Raw genomic sequence first — 17420 nt, 5'->3', positions numbered from 1 at the left:
CCCCCCCCGCCCAACACACAAAGGGGGGCAGTGGTGTCCTGGCAGCAGAGGGTTTACCGAGGCTTGGCATGTGTGTGACCAGCTGTGGCCCGGGCATGATGCAGGTTGGCCAGTGGGCTTGGGCATCTTGAGAGTCGACAAGCTTCTCCGGGGCCGGCTGCTTGACCCAATGCTGGAACCGCAGGCCCAAGGACCCCCTCATGAACCAGGACCTCCCTGGGCCCACCTCCCAAGGGTCCTTCCACCTCCCACCACTCTGGGGACATTCTAGGTCCAGCAGTCTTTGGGGATCGTGTGACTGTGGACGTGGCGGAGAAGCGGACGTGGTTTCTGCTGATTGACCTTTTCTGAGCCCATTTTCCCTTCTACAAAATCTACTTAAATACCTGTTTCTCTCCTCAGATGAGTGGAGTGAAGTTGGGGACAGCCCTGTCCATCACCGTTCCTCCAGACCTCATGATAAGGCCTAGCACAGACATCCTTGGGAAGGGCTGGTGACAGTGAACAGGATGGGAGCCCAGGGTGGCCTCTGACATATCCAGGGGCTCCTTTGCCTGAAGGGACTGACCCGTGTTCTGTGGGGAGCGTACTGTCCCCCTCAGGCGTGGCGGGGAAGGCTGGATCCTTCTCCGGATCCCAGGAGGCTGGAGGAAGGGGGAGTCAAGGTCTCGGCATAACGGGTGCCCTCTCTGCCCACAGCCTGTGGAAGGAGCAGTATCCCGTGCAGATAAGATGGCTGCTGGAGGAGGTGCAGCGGCTCAGGCCCCACATGGTGATCGACAGCAGCTGGTACTCCTTTGACGAGGACAACCGGTACTGGTGGAAAAGCTAAAGATTGGAGACCGCCATCTGGACCTTTAGGAGTGGCTCCTCAGGGCTGCAGGATGATCTGGCTCTCTGTCCCCTCCCCATGGTGGTGGTGATTCTCTTCCCACACAACTTGGTTGCTGCATTTGAATGTGGGGACCTTCAAGTCGCAGGACCTTGGCATCTATGTCGGTCCCACACTGAGCACAGAGGGAGTAAAATAAACACAGCATTTGGAAATGTACCCGAGTGGGCGTCTCCACCAGCTTGGGGTGAGGGTGTAGGGGCAGGGTGGGAGGACCTGGGTCCTGAGAGGTGACCCCACAGGCATCACACTGTTGCTGGCTCTGAAGCTCTGGCTGGTCATCTGGGTAGTGACCTGCCACTCTGACCTCCCACCAAAGCTGGAGCCCCTGCCTGGGGTGACGAGAGCAGATCTGCCATGGTCTCTGCAGGCAGGGGTTCCAGGACTGGGTGCTCCAGTGTGGGCTGGCTCACAGCACACAGTGTGTCATCAAGGAGCCCCAGAAACAAAGGGCAGCCACTGTGTGGCTCGTGGAAGGCACTTTCCCTGGCAAGTCGCTGGATGGGTTGGGCAGGCCAAGAGCTCTTGGGTGGCCCCTATTGGGTATTAGGCTGCAGAATGGCTTTTCTGTCCTAAAGAATGGTATTGGTCAGCTCGCCACCCCAAAGCATACCCACGGCAACTGGCTCACAAAGGGCAGAGGCTGCTTGGGCCCACAGCTTTGGAGGCATCAGTCCAAGCGTGGCCCAGACGCTGGAGAAAGAAGCCTGCAGCATCAAGGAATCAAGGACCCCACACACACACACACACACACACACACACACACACACATAGGGGGGCGGTGGTGTCCTGGCAGCAGAGGGTTTACCAAGGCTTGGCATGTGTGTGACCAGCTGTGGCCCAGGCATGAGGCAGGTTGGCCAGTGGGCTTGGGCATCTTGAGAGTCGACAAGCTTCTCTGGGGCCGGCTGCTTGACCCAATGTAGTGAGGCAGCTGGTCATGGGGGGAGCTCAGGCAGAGCAAGACCTGCTCACCTCAGAATAGGGTGAGAAAGAGGGGAAGGGACCTTGGTACCCCTTGAGGAGACTCATGACTACAGGAGAAAGGACCAGGGTCCCCCTCAGGGACACCCTCATGAAGCAGGACCTCCCTGGGCCCACCTCCCAAGAGTCCCTCCACCTCCCACCACTCTGGGGACATTTTAGGTCCAGCTGTAGCCTTGGACTCGTCTTATGCTACTGGTGTCCTATGGTGGACGATGAGCTGTTTACCGGGCCCTGACTGTGGGCCCGGCTCTGTTCTTAGCATCTGTACACTAACTCCACCTCCAGCTCATCTCTTGGACGAGGACTTGGGCACAAGGGGCCTATGAAGGCAGAGCCAGCGAGCAGCAGCGCCCACTCAAGCCAGAGACGCCCTTCTCCCGCAGGCCACGAACCACCTGCTTAAAAAAGCACCTCTCCCACCTGGATTATTTCCAGGTTGGTCTTGAGAGGGCAGCTCAGGGGGTCCAACTGCCTCCCTCTGCCATGCGGCTGAGGAATAGCTGCCCTCTGAGCAGCAGGGACACCTACCCAGTCTGTTTGCTCTTAGCGATTTCCTCAGCCAGCCGGCAGCTTTGCAGGAATACTTGAGCCTCTTTCTGGGAGAGTCAGTCCAACTGTGGGTGCTGAGAGTGAGGCTAGCATGGGGCAGGACATGGGTGGACCAGGGAAATAGGGAGGGGGACACCAAGTAGTATTCCGAGCTAGAGATGCCTCCACCTCCTGCAGAACACGGGCTCCTGCCAGGACCACCCCCACTTGCAGACCAGGTGGGGGGTGACCATTGGATGAACTCACTGCCTCTCTCATGCTAGGCAAGCACGCCACCTCTGAGCTACATGCCCAGCAGACTTCTGAGCCTGCCATCTTCCTCTAATGAGAGCACTCCTCTGCAGTCACTGAGGACAAACTGGTGGCTGGGCTCTTCATGGTCATCACTCCCAAGCTGAATCCCATCATCTGCACATGGAGAAACGGGAGGGTGAAAACTGCCATGAGGAGCTCCAGGGGCTAGAGGAGAACTCGAGGATGGAGTGAAAACATGAGCCAGGAACACCCGGAGCAGGTGACTCAAAGTGCGACCTGAGATCAGTCAACTGTGAAGGAGCAGAGTTCACCTGCCTCTGTTTTCCTGCAGGCTAAATGGGCCACTTTAACCTCATGCTAGGACTTCAAGTCCTGTCCCAGTGGTCAGTAGTTTCCAGTGTGGTCACATTGGGACACCTTCTCCCTCTTCTGCAGTAATCAGCACTGCACAGTGTTTAGAATGGAGGACGGATCCCATGAAATGCAATCCCACCCAGTCACCTCTCAGCAGTGTGACCTTGGCTGTACTCACTGCACCTCTGGGGTTAGCATGTAGTGATAGATAGAAGGATCGTGGCACTTGCAGACAAAGGTCCATGCTGTGGCCAGTTCTCCTTACCAGAATGATCTTGGGAGACCCCAGGACAGATTCTCTCTTTCCTTGGGTGCCTTCCTCCCATTAGCCAGGTTCTCATGCATGAAATTCAGTAGTAGAAGTCTTATTTAATGACCAAGATGGGAGTTTATTAGAAGGCACATGTCTCAGGAGCAGGGGCAGCAAAATACAAGATGGCCATTATTAAACATTATCATCTACATCTGAACAATTTCCAAAGACTCTCTTCTTTCTAAACAGTGGTTATCTGGGGTCTCAGGGAAGGAAGTGATGTAGCTAGGACTGTTTGCTTCAACCTAGTGAAGAGTGGCTTCAGTCAAACCAATCTCACTGCTTATTCCTGTGTGCACTGTGACCTAAGAAAGGCTCTTAAATTTTTTAATGGTTGAGAAAAAATAATCAAAAAAGAAGTTTTGGTGACACACATTAGCATGAAATTCAAATGTTTATGTTCATAATACAGTTTTATTGGATGACAGCCAGGCCCATATTTTGCATGTTCTCTGTGTCTGTTTCCACTCTATAAGAGCAGAATGGCACAGAGACTGCGTAGTCCATAAAGCCCTCAATATTTATTCTCTTATTTTACGGGAAAAAACTGTTTGGCCTTGGTTGGAGCCACAGAATCATGTATTGCTGATTTGAGGAGAAGTTTGGAGGTCAATGTTCCCAGGATGATTTTTAATTCTGTAACCATGGCAGACTGGATTGGCACCTGCTTGGCTCCCTAGGCTGTTGTAAGGGTTGCAAGATGCAGTACAGCAGCTGCTCCAAGCATCATATCTTCATATGTAGGATGGTAAAGTCCCAGCTCACATTTTGAGAAATAATTATGAGACATCTCCTGCAGGATTTCTTTTTTTTTTTTTTTTTTCATTCTTATTGGCCAGAACTAAGTCAGGGGTCCACCCCTATATGCAAATAAGGTGGGAGAGTGAGCATTGGCAAAAGACAATGGGATTATGTGATATGATAAGATGTGAAGAGGGAGAGTCTACCACAGGGGTTTTGGTGAGGTGGCTTTGGTGAGGTTCACCTGGGCACAGCGAGGTAGGTGAGCAATTGACTCTGATGCCCCACTGACTGAACAAAATCCAAATCTACCACCTAACATTGTGAAACCTCACAAACAACTGAAATTCTGTGATTCCATGGAATGTCAAGACCTTGCGTCCAATAAATTTTCACATTCCAATAAATTCAATAATTTTTGACAAATTTATACACTGTGAAGCCAACACCCCAAACTAAAAGGAAATATTTCTATCACCCCAGAAACTACTCATGACTCCTCCCAGGTAATCTCTAACCCTGGCTGGCCACCCGGCACCTGCTCATCTAATTTTTATCGTCATGGAATTCTTTAGCTTCTTCCTAGTCTCCTATGAATGCAAGCATGAAGCATGTTCACTCTTCTATCTGGCTCCATTCTCTCAATGTAATGTTTTGGAGAGTCATCTGTGTTGTGGCCTCCAAGAGGTTGTTCTTTGTATTTAATAAGTAGTTTTCCATTTCATAAATGGAAAACACACCACAATAAAAAAAAGAGATTCTCTTATAGGAAGACATGGCATTGATTTCAGTAACTACTGTAGTAAACAAGCTCTGCTACAATGGGTTCTTAACATTTCCATTTGTTAAGAGAAAAGCATGAACTGATAGCCATTCATTTATTGAACACACCAAATAACTTTTCACAAAGAAGGTTGTGAATAAATATATTCCTATTTCTGAAAGGAAAAGGATTGGGATCTAATTGAAATGAAAAAAAAAATAAGACCATACTCAATGGGTTAATAATCTTTACCAGAATAAGAAATAAAATCAACCTCTGAAGCCAAAAAGTATAATTTTAAGTAAGCAGGCACAGTCTAACAACACAAATAAGTTTAACAATGTAGTTTCCCTCTAACACTCAAAGATTCATATTAAAATAAATCTAACTCAGGTTTATTAAAAAGCCGAAACTTCCAATATGACAATACTTTCACAGATTTGACAGAAATTCAATTTCATGAGGATATATTGTGGAATACATAGAGGTTTTGCATGAATACTTCTGGCTTTGATGTAAGTACCTGCTAACCTTCTTTCCTAGGTTTCTTTCTCTGTGGAGGACAATGGTTCACTCAGTTATCACAGGTGGAAAAGCAATCTTGTCAAACATTGTCCTAAATCATAAACTGTCTCTTCATAGTTTTCTCCTTGGTCATTAGTTTACACTTGAGACACTTTGATTTCAGGCTGAGTTGATTTTAGTGAATGAGGCTTGAAGAAATCCTGTTCATATTACAAAATTCTCTCATGGCATCTCTAAGACATTCCATCACACTAAATTTACAACACACAGGTGTGGTCACAGCACTGTAAGGAATTCCTATGTTCTCCACACCTCGTTTCAATGCTTATGAATTCAGAGCAAATCTGCTTCAGCTATAGCAGGGCATCTCCAGGACAGTCCTATGGACACTGGGCTGGGTACTTTTCTATATGGACAGTCTTGGACAGTAGGATGTGTCACAGCTTCCCTGGGATCTCCCTGCTTCCTGTCAGCAGCCCCTCCCTCACCAGCCAGCTTGGACCTCAGCCAATGGCTCCACACATTACCCAGTGTCCTCTGGGGTAAATCACCCCTGGCTGGGAACCACCCATCTATTCCTCTTCCACACCACAGGCTTTGAGATGTGCTATGTCAGTTTCCCTAAGCCTTGGACCCACATATTGAGTATTGTTATTTTATATCAAGCCCCAGGATCAAGCTCCTGATGAGCAGGAGAGGGATCATTGCCCTGTGAACAGTGTGATGTAGGTGAGTGCTCTGTGAATTCTGGTGGAATTTAATTTGTTCACATTTCCCAATTATTTTTTTCCCACTTGGCTTGTGCAGGTCCTGCTTCCCCTGAGACATTCTGCCTGATTAGGAAGGGGGAAGGGTACAGATCCCTGGAGACCTCCTCTCACCTGATCATGCCTTCCCCCCAGGTGTCCCATAAGCAGCTGACTTAAGGCTGAGCTGCCAGGGTTCTTAGTTCTGTGTGGAGCACCTGGGAGGTGAGTCTACCTGGCTCTTGTTTTTAAATTCAGGTACATATGGGACCCTGTGCCTCAGTCTCCCACTTTCCTAAGTCTAAAGCTGCAAGTGGAGCAGATCCCCCGTCTTAAGATTCCTGGCGAGCAGGAGTTCTGGTCCTAGATGGGCCTAATGCTTCTCCACTGGCTAACTGGCAGCTTCCCAGAGCCCAGAGCTGTGCCCAAGGAGGAATTTGCATCTCTGACTTCAGAACGGAAAAGGTCACTGTGGTGAGCTCAGCAAAGGCACAGAAACACTGGTGTCACTTCTGTTTTGTGAACATGGGCTTCTTTGGTAGGTGATGATTGATTTCCCCCTTAAAGCACAGGAATGGGGCCCTGAGGCATGTGGGGTTTCACAGTTTTCTTGTGTGGGTGTTGGGGGCATTCTATGCCAGGCTCTGGGATTGAGGAATGAAGAAGATATGCCCTTGGTCCTTGAGGACCTTTGTTCTTTCAAATTTACTGGAAACCTATGATATCGCAAATATTGTGCTTAGAAGGCCAGGGAAGACATACACCCACAGTCACTCAACTGAGTGCTATTAGTTGGTGGTCACAGAAGTAAGCATGTGGTAGAGATGGCGTGGTGAGAAGATGCAGTCTCTCCCTTAGGAGGCCCATGCTGCAGGAGGTAGGTGGCCACATAAAACAATATAATCCAGTGTGAAGCCCTGTGATTCCAAAATATCCAAGGGAAAGGGGGCCACTGGCTGTGAGAGACTCTGGCCTAAAAGTATGGATTTCCTAACTGAGAAATATCCAAGGTAGCACAGAGGACAGGAACAGAACTTACCCTGGGACAGACCTGGGAGTGGGAGTCACGGCGTCTATCTCTGAGGTAGCTATGATCAGCATGTTAGTTGGGCCCTGAGTGAGGAAGAGGTTAAATTACTCTCTAGGTAGACACAGTGCTGCTAGCCTGAATATGAATCAGAAGAATCCCAAGTTGGAGGTCTCGCTAGGAAATATAGGGAGATCCTGTCTGAAAATAAAAAATAAAAGCCTGAGTGTGTAGGTCAGTGTTAGAATGCTTAGCTAGCATGTGCCAAGCCCTGAGTTCAATCCCTAGTACAGGAAAGAGAGAAATAATTTGCAATATCACATAGATACTATCTGAAAAACACATGGATACGAGCCCAGGAGACCAGACTGTTAGCAGACATAAGCTGTCTTCCATGAATGGCTTGGTAGAATAGCCCAGGGACCTAAGAACTTACTATGAACCTTGACTTCTCTTTGTATGTATAACTAAGTTCTCTCTATGAGTTTCCTCTGGGTCCTGATGGTGCTTAACCACCCCAGGCTGTCTCCATCACTGGAGAAAGGAAGCTTTGTGGTATGAGGGTTAGTCATCTGGCTCCGGTATCAGGTGCTCTAGAGTCTCATTTTGTGACACCACGGCTCATGTACATTGACCTCAGCTAGCTCAGACACAGACCAGAAAGGAGCAGGACTATCTGCATATCAGCCAGTGGAGAATCTTGGTGATGACAATGTTGAGAGACTAGGAGGTAGAGAGGGATGAGTCAGAGGTTGAGTGGCCACTGAGAAAATGAAAAGTGCCCATGAGGAGAATCATGCATGAATTGAATAGATCCTTAGAAAACAATAAGGTCACACAGAGACCATGTTTAGAGGACAAGAAATAGGAGGAGAAGTAGAAATAAAGACTCAGACAAAACTTGTGGTCTTCTTGGGGGTGCTGAGTGCAGGTGCACCACAGGACATCTCTTCTGAAGACTCAGAAGGGCATGTGGACAGGGTGAAAACACTGTTTTGGAAACCAGATTTAGACAACAAGCAAATGTAAGTGAAATACAGGAAAGCTGCAGTGAAAGATAGTTCAGAATATACAAAGGCAAAAGAGAGACATATTACATAGAGAAACACTGTCCTATCTGCCCCACATTGTCCAATGAGGGGACTTGTTTTCAATAGGTTGCCCCTCCTCTGCTCTGTTTCCACGAGTCCAACCTCTGCATACAAAATTATTTCCCTTTCCAGTTTGCAAATATTCTTGATGACATTTTCTACATTTGACATTTTCTATAGAACAAAACTCAAAATCTGTAACAGTCCTTCTTACACTGGTTCTAGACTCTCTAAACTGCTTTATTTGTTGTTATAGTCACCTTAATCCAGCAACCCACTATACATCTGCAGTTGCTGTCTCCATTCTTGGAATGTTCTTCCCTTCTTCTATAAAGAAGACTTATCTTCCAATATCTAGTTCCAGGCATCTCAGGCAAGTGTCTCTATGTAGCTGATACAGTATGAAAAAATCTTTTGTTTTCTATCATTTCAGGTCACACCACCCAAATAGCTGCCTCTTGGTGGTGACCTCATGGCCAATACACACAATGTGACTGAATTCATTTTCCTGGGACTATCTCCCAACCCGGAGGTGCAGAGGATTTGCTTTGTAATATTCCTGCTTTTGTACATGGCTATTGTCCTGGGGAATTCCCTCATTGTGCTCACTGTCATGACCAGCAGAGTCTGGGATCCCCCATGTACTTCTTCGTCAGTTACCTGTCCTTCGTGGAGATCTGCTACTCCTCTACTACAGTCCCCAAACTCCTCTCAGATCTGCTGGCTGAGAGGAAAACCATACCTTGGTGGGGCTGCATGACACAGCTTTTCTTCATGCACTTCTTTGCAAGCACTGAGATTTTCCTACTCACAGTGATGGCCTATGACCGCTATGTGGCCATCTGCAAGCCCCTCAACTACACCACCATCATGAACCAGCAGGTGTGCATGGTCCTGGTGGGAATGACATGGGTGGGAGCTTTTGTGCATTCCCTTTCCCAGATCCTTCTCATCTTCCAACTGCCCTTCTGTGGGCCCAATGTGATTGACCACTATTTCTGTGATGTGCTCCCCTTGCTCCAACTGGCCTGCTCAGACACCCTCCTCATTGGTCTGCTGATTATTGCTAATGGGGGGACCCTGTCTGTGATCAGCTTTGTGGTCCTCTTGGTGTCCTATGCGGTCATCCTGCTTCATCTGAGGACTCGGAGCTCTGAGGGGAGGCGCAAAGCTCTCTCCACCCGTGGGTCCCACATCACCGTGGTCATGTTGTTCTTTGTACCCTGTGTCTTCATCTACATGAGGCCTTCGACCACTCTGCCTGCAGACAAGATGGTAGCCGTGTTCTACACAGTGGTGACCCCACTCCTCAACCCTGTCATCTACTCCCTGAGAAATGCTGAGGTGAAGAAGGCCATGAAGAGGCTGTGGACCAGGACAATGAAACTAGGTGGGACATAGAGGCTGAGCCTTGGTACTGGTCCTGGTTTTGGAACGATGCTGGGTTCAAACACAGGGGCACAATGGATAGAAGGAGGTTAATCCTAGAGTTACTCTCTCTGGTGTTTATATTAAAAAATGTCCTTTTAATCACCTGTAAAATATTTCATCTTATGGATGTACTGAATATACCTGGCCATTTTCAGATGTGCTTCTAATTTTTAGTACTATAAGTAAGTCTTTTAAATATTCTTGAATAGAAATATTTAACTAACTTTTGATTTTTGGACTCATTTCCTATGAAGAGTTTACTCTCTTAAAGAGTAACTTTACTCAGACTATTCAAAAATATTGAAAACAAGGGAACTTTTTAGAATTCTTTCTACTAGGCCAGCATCACCCTTATATCAAATCCAGACAAGGAGTCAATAGAAAAGTAAAACTAGAAACCAATATTCCTGACAAACACATTCAAAAAATTTTCAAAAAGTCTTCAGATATAGCTCAGAGGTAGAGTTAGTTCTTGCCTAGCCTACATGAGGCCTTAGTTTTGGCCCTTACTACTAAAAAAAAGGGGGGGGGGAGAGAGAGAGACAGACTTCAACACAGTTTTTCTTTTATTGTTTTGTGGGGTTTTTTTAGTTATATATAACATTAGGATTCATTTGACATGATTATGGAAGCATGGAATATAATTTGCTCTAATTCAGTCCCCAGAACACCCCCTCCCTTCCCTCTCCCCTCCCCCTATTTCTTTTCCTCTACACTACTGATCTTTTTGCTACTTACATTTTTGTCTTGTGGATGTACATTATGGTGAGATTCACTGTGACAATTCATATATATGCACATGGGAAAGTCAGGTCAGATTTATTCCACTGTTCTTCCTTATCCCCAGTAAGTTTTTGATTGACTCATTTGTGAGCCATACAAGGAAAAAATTTAATAAGTGATGAGGTAAATAACCTACATTTAATTAAGGGTTGAGGATAGAGCTCAGTGGCAGAGAACTTGCTTAACATATGGAAGGCCCTGGGTTCAATCTCCAGTATTGCCAAAAAAAAAAAAAAATTCAACAAAGTAATAGCAAACTGAATTCAACAACACATCAAAATATGATATAGGTAAATAAGAAAGAAAGAAAATGAGTAAGGAAGGTTAAGGGATTTCAATCTACAAAACATTTATCAAAATGTCCTCGGTAGTGGTTGGGGCTATGGCTCAGCAGTAGCACACTTGCCTGGCATGAATGAGGCACTATTCATTCAATTCTCAGCACCACATATAAATAAATAAAGGACACTCAACAACTTAAAAAATATTTTCAAAAAATCTCCTCTGTGAAAGGATAGAAGTAAACAGAATTTAGGATAGCATAGTAAAAAAACTATCAGTGAAGTAATTAATATTTTATAATTATTGGTGGAGAGAATTTTGAATGTTCCCAACACAAACACATGATAACTGTATTAGGTGATTGATATCTGATCTGGTCTGATCATTACACATTTCCCACATGTATTGAAACATCACATTGTACCCCTGTAAACATATAAATTACTACAGAGGGAGGAAGAAAGTGAGGAAATGATTTTAACCTACAAAACATTTATAAAATTCTCTAGTTTGCATTTGCACTTGGTGACAAAGGAAATATAGCCATAAGGACATGAGCCTTCCAATTACCCAAACCCATTATATTGTTGGATATCATGAAGCCAATCATGTTCCATAAGATTCAGGGAGAATTCCTCACCTCTATCCCTCAAACATTACAGCAGGGTATTCAGGTTACACAGGAGAATTATGGCAGCAGTAACATTAAGTCCTATATTTGTGGCTGCCATTCTGAAATACCCCACTAAAAATCCATTTCACAAAAGTCCATTTCAAAAACACAATAATCAGACATACTTCTTTCTATCGTGTTCCCATCCCTGGGTTCTCCCTTCTGGCCCACAGCTTCCTCATGGCGACTTTCACCTCTGCGTTTCTGAGTGTGTAGATGATGGGGTTCAGCATGGGGGTGATGACCGTGAGAACACAGCCACCAGTTTGTCCACAGTGAAGGTGGATGAGGGCGGCATGTAGAGGAAGATGGCACAAGATGACCATATCACAAGATGACCACCGTGATGTGAGAGGCTCAGGTGGACAGGGCTTTGCGCCTCCCCTCTGCAGAGCGGTTCCTCAGGTTGAATAGGATGACGATGTAGGAGGACACCAAGATGGTGAGGGAGAAGATGGAGATTAATCCACTGTTGGCCAACACAACAACCCCCTCCACAAAGGTGTCCTTGCAGGCTAGCTTGAATAAAGGATGGAGGTCATAGAAGTAGTGGTCAATCACATTGGAACCGCAGAAGGGCAGTGGGATGGTGATGAGAACCTGCATTATGGAGTGAATGAAGCCCCCCAGCCAGGAACCAGCTACCAGCATGTGACACAGTTGACAACTCATAATGTTCATGTAATGAAGAGGCTTGCAGATGGCCACGTAGCGGTCAGTCATAAGCCATCACCACAAGCAGGAGGGTCTCAGTGACCCCAAAGAAGTGGAAGAAGAAGATCTGGGCCAGACAGCCCCTCAGGGAGATGGTTTTGACCTTGGCAAGTAAGTCAGTGATGAATTTAGGGACCACAGTAGAGGAGTAACAGATCTCCACCAGGGACAGGCAGCCAAGGAAGAAGTACATGGGAGAGCGCAGACTCTTACTGACACTGACCGTCACAACAATGAGGCCATTGCCCACCACAGTGGCCAGGTACACAGGGAGAAACAACACAAAGCACACTCTCTGCACCTCTGGATCCCGGAAAAGGCCAGTGATGATTAATTCAGTCACATTGTTTGAAATTGTCATGGATTGGATTTGGAGAAGATTGATCTCAAAGAAGAGCCCTGTGACAAAGGAAACATAGCCGTAAGGACATAAGCCTCTGAATTCTATCAAGCCCTGTGGTTTTGCCCAATTGAAAATTTTGTCACCTGAGCACTAAGTAGACAATAAGATATGGCTCACTATCAAACAGCAGTTCAAATATAATATGTGAACATTTGCTACTTAGATTGAGTCCGTGTCCAAGTTTGACCCCCTGGCACACTTTCTCATGAATAGCAGGTGAGGATTTTTTTTGAGTACAATTTCTCTGAACCAAAGGTTGTGTTAAGTAACTGTCATGTACCTAGACAACTCAGGACATAGGAAAAGAGAAGGAAACGAGGCTCCTCGGGAAGCAACTTTATGTGATTAAAAGGCACATTGATACAACGAAGCAGAGAAAACCCTTAAGATTTTCTCTGCTCTTAAAACTACTTTGATTACAGATATAATGACAATGTGATATGTATATATAAAGAAAATGTGATATATATATATATATATATATATTTGATATTAATTATGGCATTTGCTAGTAGGATGGAACTGGAGAACATCATGCTAAATGAAATAAGCCAGACTCAGAAAGTCAAAGGTTGAAAGTTTTCTCTGATAGGCAGCAGCTAGTCCAAAATAAAGGAGAAAAGAGAGAGAAAGAGAAAATCCATCCAAATAGAAGAAAGACCAGTGGAACAGATGCAGGGAATTCAGTGGTGAAAGAAGACGGGTCAGGATAAGAGAAGAAAAGTGAGCCTAACTTTCCTATGTACATGTGGGTTTACCACAGTGAATCTCACATCATGCAAATCCACAGGTATTAACTAAAAATTTTTTTTAAAAAAAGTAAATAGCAGAAAGATGAGTAGCAGATGGAAGGGAACAGGGGGAGGTAGAAGGGAGGGAAGGATAAATATTGGGAACTGAATGACAGCAAATTGTATTCAATGCATTTATAGTTATATGAAAATGAATCCTAATGTTATGAAACACTCAAAAGAACCAATAAACATTATTGAAAATTTTTGAAACATTTTAAAAAGCTACTTTGAAGTATCTTACTGCCTGGAATTTTTGTTCTTACATGTGCTTCTACCCTAAAAATATATTACATATGCACCCCACTCAGTTTCTCCCATAGTGAAAATCTGAAGAAAAATACAAGGTGGAAGCCTCCTGAGAGGGCTGTGGTTGTGGCTCAGTTGTAGAGCACTTGCCTAGCACTCATGAGGCACAGGGTCTGGTCCTCAGAAACACATTATTTAAAAATAAATAAAATAAAGGTATTGTGTCCATCTAAACCTAAGAAAAAGAAAAACCACTGAGCAAAGCCTTAATATGCTTTCTGGCTAGAACTAGAGAAGATACAAGGATTCCTCAGAATAAAAGGAGGGGACCCAGGAAGAACAACTTCATGGGAGACAGGGGGCAAGATGGTGCTTGCCTACTGTACCAGAGGGACGGGAATAACAAGGCACAGAACAGCCCCAGAAGGCTACAATACAGTCTGGTGGCCTGAAGGAAACTAGGACACCTGTGTGCCTGATGGTCACCATTTTCATTGTCATCCCAACACCCACAGACGACCACTATGGCCCAGGGTCTACTGTGCGCTCTACTGTAAGCACTTCCCCACCTCCTCACTTCATTCTTCCTTATCCCTTTGAGGTAGCTAATTGACAAGTGGGGAAAGGGAGACTCACACAGGTTTAGCATCTTGCCCAAAGAAACACACCTGGTGAGTGAGTGATCCCAGGCCAGACCCAGGCTATCTAGAAGAAAAGGAAGGAATCACCACACCTCAGATAGAGGACACAGGGGTGAGCCACTCCAGTGCCTTAGAAAATGGCACCAAGACCCATGGCCAATGCAAAGCTTTCCCAAATCCACTTATGAGTCCCTCCCTGGGACTAGTGCAGGCATTGTAAAACCTCCAAGTCATTGGTAGTGTTTCATTCCACCTTCTCTGGTCATCAGAGACCAGGAAGCTCTATGGGATCTTCAACACAGTGTGAGATTCAAGGATCTGCCTTCCTTCCTCCAGCCCATGGCCAGCACTGGGACAGGGGTCCCAGCTGCAGCTGGTAGACTAAGCCGTGGAATCTGTTGCTCCTCCCAGCAGAGGTGACCAGACAGAACCCCTCCTGCACTGGGTCTCATAGTAGCACCTTGTTCTCTCAGGCCCTCCCACCAGAAGCCCCAAGGTCACCTCCACCTCATGCCCACCTCCCCCTCTATATTTACACAGTGCCACATCCAATGATCTCACCAGTCCCTGTGTCTGTCTTCCTGCAGCCATCTCCCAGCAGGACAGGAGCCCGTTGAGGATGACTGCAGACCATCACATGCTCTATCTGTCCCCAGGTGTCCACGGTGTTCACCTCCAATCTGCTCTTTATACTGAAGTTAGAAAGTCTCCCTGAGTCTCCCTCGGCTCACATCGCTCAGCAATGCTCACTGTCTCCCTGTTGCCTGGCACTCAGACCCAATTTCCTCCACCTGGCTTTTGGAATCCTCTCCAGTACTTTACCAGCCCACTCCACTTCTCTCTTGAAAGGCCAAAACTCCTACAAACACACACATCATTTCCGAGTCTTCATGGAGACTAGGTTGCCATAATGGACCACCTGATGAGAATTTCAGTTAATGCATTAGAGGAGTTTAATACAATACATCATATGGTTCCCTAGGATCATGTGAGAGTCCAGAGCAGATGACTTCCAGAGGTAAGTGACCTGTATTTCATGGAACAGAAAGCTCCATGTTCCTAGATCTCTGAAGCACTGAGGCAAACAAAAGAAGTACCTAAATGAATACCTTTCACATTCCTCAGAACTGGTCTAAGGAGGCCCAGGGTGTGAGAGGTGCAGTAGGCAACGTATTCAACTCTGCCAACCTCCTGTCTCTTATCTGAGTTTGAACTCAAGCTGTTTTAACTCATAAGGGAAATAAAGGTAATCATGAAAAACCAATCTCCTAATCACTCAGAGATAAGAGTATAATCATGTAGTGTCTGTTTTTTCCAGGCTTTCTCGCCAACACAGGATTACTGTTAAGGTTCCTCTTTAAAAACTACCCTTTCCTTTTCTGTTGCCTGTCTTCTCTATTGATTCCCCCCTCTGCTACTTGTAATCACCATATCTCCACTTACCTGGTGAGAAATGCCTCCCCTTCCCCAACAATACTGCCTCACCTAGAAGCAAGAAACTAAAGGTGGCTAGCATATAAAGCTCAAATCATCATGGAGTGTCAATTCTGCACCAAGCAACTGGCCAGTCTTAGGAGCAGAGCACAATAATACACCACAAGCTATGGCAACAGAAAATGTAAGGGAGAGCTGGATCTGCTAGAGTGATGCTGGAGTGAACTAAGAGAATCTCCACCCCAGCACAGGTTTCCACCTGGTGATAGCCAAATGGTACTTAGAGAAATTCCAAAATTATAAATGACTTTAAAAGCCATCAAAATTTATCCTGTGTGTATTTAAAGTCATAAAAAAAAGATTAATTGAATTCATTCCTCAGCCGCCCCCTCCATGATTTATCAAATCTAACCACCTCATTGCACAAATGAACCCATGTGACTCTAAGAGGATAATTGAGTTGCTCCACATCCTTTGGTTGCTTAGAAATTTTGTGCCTTATTTCTAATCACATCATCTACCTTTGGGTCAGAAGAGCTGGTGTGGTTCTGCCTTGGAACAAGAAATTGGACCACATGGATCTCAGATCCTCTCAGAAGTCTCCAATTCACCATGAAGCTAGCCACTCCTCTGAGATAGAAGATTACTCAAGGAGGTTTTCTTGTCTGAGAAGACAAGGATAGCCAGGGGTATTCGTTCCGTGCAAATTCTGGTCCTTAAGCAAAAAAGTGCCCTGGGCTATGTTACCACAGCAAATTTCTCATTCAACACCCCCGGTGGACAAAGTCCCAGATCACACTCAGCTGAGACACTCTGAGAATAGTGATTAAAGAATTTTCACAAATTTTTTACTCTGATTCCCTCTGATCATAAAAGAAGTAACATATACATTCACTGGCTGCCAATTTCATACACTTATTATTTGCCAAGTTTCTGACTCAGAAGTCAGTGCTGTTTCCTCAGCATTAGGCTGTCTTGGTAGGTGCTACTGCAATTCAAAGATCTCCCTTTCTCACAAAGGAAAATGAACAATGTTCATGGGAACTGTTAGAAAACAAAGGAGATTAAGTCTAAAGTAAACCACAAAGGAATATTCAGAGGATCTGTATCAAGATTAAGATTCGGATTTATAACATTTTAGAAATAAACAAGAGGCATACAAATTAGCAAAACTAGAGATTTTAAGGTCCTTTTTCATGAGAACATCTACACACTACTTCTTAGTGCAAGGTTTGTGACTAAATTCTAAGATCCTTGGACTACTTATTACACCAACACTGTAATCAATGGACCAATTTCCCCGTGTTTTTTTTTTTCCTCTAGAGTGAAACTTTGCAAATAAACTAAGACTTGAAGGAAAGTCAAGGTCAATTTAATTGCTTTAACGACATTAACCGAAACTTTTTTTTTTCTCACCCCAAAGCAAGGAAGTCAATGAAACAAGTTGAAAGTAAGACATGGAAATATTTCATTTCCAGACTGGTAAAGTGAAAATAAATACAAGCACCAACAGTGAACAAACACAGGAGAGGTCATGGCAGGCGACTAACTCTCCAATTTTGCCCAAGCCCTTTCACCTGTCCTCTTGTCACTCTCCTGTCTGTCCATTTCCATATGAGATGACAGAGTTCACCTGGATCATCACTCACCTTTCTACTCTAGCAGTCATGCTGTCATGTGTAAAACCCATGTTTAACTTCACTTAATCTCCCTGTGCCTGCCTCTCTCTCTCTCTCTCTCTCTCTCTCTCTCTCTCTCTCTCTCTCTCTCTCTCTC

General features: G+C 45.4%; 1 protein-coding gene and 2 pseudogenes across 1 annotated transcript in view; 2 read left to right on the top strand and 1 right to left on the bottom strand.

Moving 5' to 3' along the window:
• Nlrp5 (NLR family pyrin domain containing 5) overlaps positions 1-858 on the top strand; it is a 23255-nt gene extending 22397 nt beyond the window's left edge. Inside the window, exon 11 of the mRNA XM_015502637.2 lies at positions 700-858. Coding sequence (XP_015358123.1) covers positions 700-832 — 133 coding nt within the window. The 3' untranslated portion in view covers positions 833-858. The remainder of the gene's footprint in view (positions 1-699) is intronic.
• The window catches only part of LOC107158661, a 46724-nt pseudogene extending 34237 nt beyond the window's left edge, over positions 1-12487 (bottom strand).
• Positions 8716-9714, top strand: LOC107156568 (annotated as a pseudogene).
• Positions 12488-17420: the final 4933 nt, after the last annotated feature.

This window comes from Marmota marmota, unplaced genomic scaffold, assembly GCF_001458135.2.
Source record: "Marmota marmota marmota unplaced genomic scaffold, marMar, whole genome shotgun sequence".
NCBI lineage: Eukaryota > Metazoa > Chordata > Mammalia > Rodentia > Sciuridae > Marmota > Marmota marmota.
This window is presented reverse-complemented; position numbering and strand designations above follow the sequence as displayed.